The sequence below is a fragment of the Sinocyclocheilus anshuiensis genome, unplaced genomic scaffold (assembly GCF_001515605.1).
Source record: "Sinocyclocheilus anshuiensis isolate Anshui unplaced genomic scaffold, SAMN03320099.WGS_v1.1 scaffold373, whole genome shotgun sequence".
NCBI lineage: Eukaryota > Metazoa > Chordata > Actinopteri > Cypriniformes > Cyprinidae > Sinocyclocheilus > Sinocyclocheilus anshuiensis.
Genome location: NW_015537962.1, coordinates 1,161,082 through 1,164,522, shown reverse-complemented (window position 1 = coordinate 1,164,522; position 3,441 = coordinate 1,161,082). Strand labels below are relative to the sequence as shown.

At 35.7% G+C, this 3,441-nt stretch overlaps 1 protein-coding gene across 1 annotated transcript; it reads left to right on the top strand.

The window, feature by feature from the left end:
- Window positions 1–934: 934 nt before the first annotated feature.
- LOC107667312 (glutathione S-transferase theta-1-like) lies at window positions 935–2,879 on the top strand. The gene is made up of 5 exons (XM_016458949.1): window positions 935–1,190; window positions 1,401–1,488; window positions 1,614–1,764; window positions 1,869–2,042; window positions 2,205–2,879. Exons 1-5 carry the CDS (start codon window positions 1,067–1,069, stop codon window positions 2,349–2,351), a joined length of 684 nt encoding a protein of 227 aa, XP_016314435.1. The 5' UTR covers window positions 935–1,066; the 3' UTR covers window positions 2,352–2,879.
- The last annotated feature ends 562 nt before the right edge of the window (window positions 2,880–3,441 follow it).

The window sequence follows — 3,441 nt, the reverse complement described above, 5'->3', positions numbered from 1 at the left end:
GCCAGAATACTTGGAAATGTTAAACCAGAAAATATCTTTATGACACAGACACTATACTATACATCATATGTCTTCAAAATGAATACTGCCTTTTACATCAAGGAAAATCACATGATGGTAGGGACTTTCAATAGTATTACATCTTGGATGTGTTTTATACAAATCAATATCGTTAAACTACTATGCAGAAATACTACAAAGTATAATTCGAATAAGTTTACTTGTATGATACTGGTTTTTGTAATTACTTTTTATTTCTAATTCTGTAAAATGAATCCATATTATGGTCTTAAGCAAGAAACATCTCATGAAATCACGGAATGAATCATGCTTAAATTTATTTTAATGTCAACAACAATTTTTTTTTTGCAATAAAGGAAATGTTTGCACACTATATTGTTTGTATCTTTCACAGTCAGCCATTCTCAAAGTTTGCAGATACTTTACAAGCACTAAAAACCACTGCTTGAATCAAGCTTGAATTCACTTCATTTTAAAGTCAACAAACATTTTGAGAAAATTATGACAATATTTTTTTTTCACAGTGCATAAAAGTAGTAGGCTTTCACGGTTCTTTTCACAGCATCTTTTGTACTTAACATACTTAACATATTTTAAAGGTTTTTTTTTTGTTTTTTGAACAACGATTCATTTAAGTTCCACAGTGTCATTATTCAGACGAAAATGATTACGCAGTAGGCTACTATTCAGAGCGCAGCTGAAGCCACGCAGAACGCGTTTTCACGTGATATGTGTTGTTTTTCTCAACGCTGATACGGATCGACCAATCACTGTCGTTTAGAATTACGTGATTTTTTTTTTTTCCAAAATATTGAATCTTATATAGATTACAGAAGCGCAATACCTATTGTTTTTCAGTTATAGCGTTTTAGTTGTAGTTTAGCGTTTGTGAGTTTAACGTTTGTGAGCCACTATCCGCCCTTTGTAGGAAGACACCTTTGTGTCGTTTTTCTTAAGCAGCTTGTGATTGGACTATTGACCAGTGACGCTTGGCAAAGCAGGAGTGTTGTGTTTCAGTCTAAAGGGGAACCCACTTCAGTTGACTATGGCTGGCAGACAGGCTGTGAAAGCGTACTTAGATCTCTTGTCGCAGCCATGCAGGGCTCTACTAATATTCCTTAAACACAACAAAATACCACATACGGTGGAACTCATTGCGTTACGAAAAGGTGAGCAACATTGTTGTGAGTGTGTTGTTCAGTGGAAGCAGTGCAGTGTGCATTTGTAAAGTCCAGATGGCGTGAATCCAAGACTGTACAAAGGTTATTCTACAGATTTACATAGCCCTTCTATATTTATTTCAGAACTTTGTATGCTTTGTATTATTTAAACTTTATCCTACATTAACCTTCACCATGCCCTTGAACATGGAACTGTAGGGCAGCAGAAAACACCTGAGTTCACCAAACTCAACCCCATGCAAAAAGTGCCAGTGTTGGACGACAATGGATTCATCCTTACTGAGAGGTATGGAGAGATTGTAGTTGTAAAAAAGAGGAAACCTTTGTACTTTGAACATTTGGAAGTCTTGTCATTTCAAAAATTGTGTTATTTGAATTGTTGTTTCTATTATGAACTGTTCTTGGTGACAGTGATGCCATACTGAAGTATCTGGCAACAACCTACAATGTCCCTGATCACTGGTACCCCAAATTGCCAGAGAAGAGAGCCCGAGTGGATGAGTACACGGCCTGGCATCATGTGAACACACGTATGCATGCTTCCACAGTCTTCTTGCAAGAGGTAGGGTTTGAAATGTGGCTAGTTGACATGACATTTCAAGCAGTGATTTTATTCCTCATCTAATACTAGTTTGTTTATCTATTTTGACTTGTATTCCTGTACAGGTTATATTTCCAATGATGGGACAGCCGACAAATCCTTCAAAGTTTGAAAAGTCGCTGGCAGACCTGGATGGCACACTGGACATGCTGGAAAACATGTTTCTGAAGAGACAGCCCTTCCTGTGCGGTGATGACATCTCATTGGCTGACCTGTTAGCAGTTTGTGAGCTCATGCAGGTAAGAACTCAGAGCCACTAAACATACTGTGAAGTTGATTGCGTTTAGAGGCTGTTATGTGCCATTCATTTAGATAGAATTTAATACTTACGCACAATTCTGCATGCAAAAACATAAATAGACACATGAGTCTATATGAGCCCATTTGATTGTCACTTTCAGCCCCTGTGTGGTGGGAGGGACATTCTGAAGGACAGACCCAAACTGCTGAGCTGGAGGAGTCGAGTCCAGTCAGCGCTCTCGGACTCCTTTGATGAAGCTCACTCTGTTGTCTATCAAATAAGGGAGAAGTTCACAGCTAAACTGTGAAAAATCAACTCTTTATTCACAGCAGTTAATTATATGTTATATAATAATAAGATTATATGTCACAAATGAAAGATGCATCTGTTTAACATGGATATGCAGTTTGTTCAATATCATGTTTGATTAATATATGGTTTGAAAAGAGGCTTATATCCACAAGTTTAGTGAACTTTTTTTGTGCCCATAGTTTGTGCCGAAGGAGCAGAAAATGTAAAAACATTTTATTGTTGACAGGAATTGGTAAAAGAATACTATTTACAAGAGTGAAAGTGTGTGAACGTCAAGACCCAGGTTTGCTCTTGAATGATGGTTTTCCTTCTCACACTTGTGCCTTATCTTTCTGTGATGATAAATGTCCAATTAAAACTTGCAACTTCATGTTGCATATCACATTCACACAACACAAACATCCTTCTAACAAATGTTGTAATTTTTCTTGAATTCTAGACAGTGACTTTTGAAAGCAAATATTTGAAATAATTTTCCACAAAGAGAGTGTAACCTCTGCTTTCTAAGAAAATAAGAAACAAATGACAATTTTTGCAAAATGTACATTTTTGACATATCAATAAAAGTTGATTGACTGATTTAGTGTTTCTTCAACAAAGTAGCATAGATTTTTAATAACACCTTGATCAGTTATCAGCCACAACATGAAAAATAGTTATTTGTATTTCTCAGAATTTCAAGTTTCTTGTTACCCCCATTGGAGGACAAAGGATTCGTTCACACTCAGAGGTAAAGTTAAAGTTTGCTAGAGAGTATATGAAAGTCAGGAAATATAATGTTGAGGCCGCAAGGCATCATTTCTAGGCATTTAATTTATTCAGATTTCATTTATTATCTATTTGCTTTTTTTTTTTTTTTTTACAAATACTAGTCTGGGGTTTCACCAAAAATGTCTACTTTGAAATGTAATGGAGAACATACATTTATGTTACTTTTAAAGGGGTCATATGATGCTGCTAAAAAGAACATTATTTTGTGTAATGAAATGTGTTTATGCGGTTTAAGGTTAAAAAAACACATTATTTTCCACATACTGTACATTATTGTTTCTCCTCTATGCCCTGCCTTTCTGAAACTCGTCGAT

What these genes read in the sequence shown, in the direction of transcription:
- LOC107667312 (XM_016458949.1), top strand. Translation starts at nt 1,067, where the DNA reads ATGGCTGGCAGACAGGCTGTGAAAGCGTACTTAGATCTCTTGTCGCAG. An exon ending in GGATTCATCCTTACTGAGAG is followed by an intron (nt 1,489 to 1,613) that starts GTATGGAGAGAT and finishes TCTTGGTGACAG; the next exon opens with TGATGCCATACTGAAGTATC. An exon ending in CCACAGTCTTCTTGCAAGAG is followed by an intron (nt 1,765 to 1,868) that starts GTAGGGTTTGAA and finishes ATTCCTGTACAG; the next exon opens with GTTATATTTCCAATGATGGG.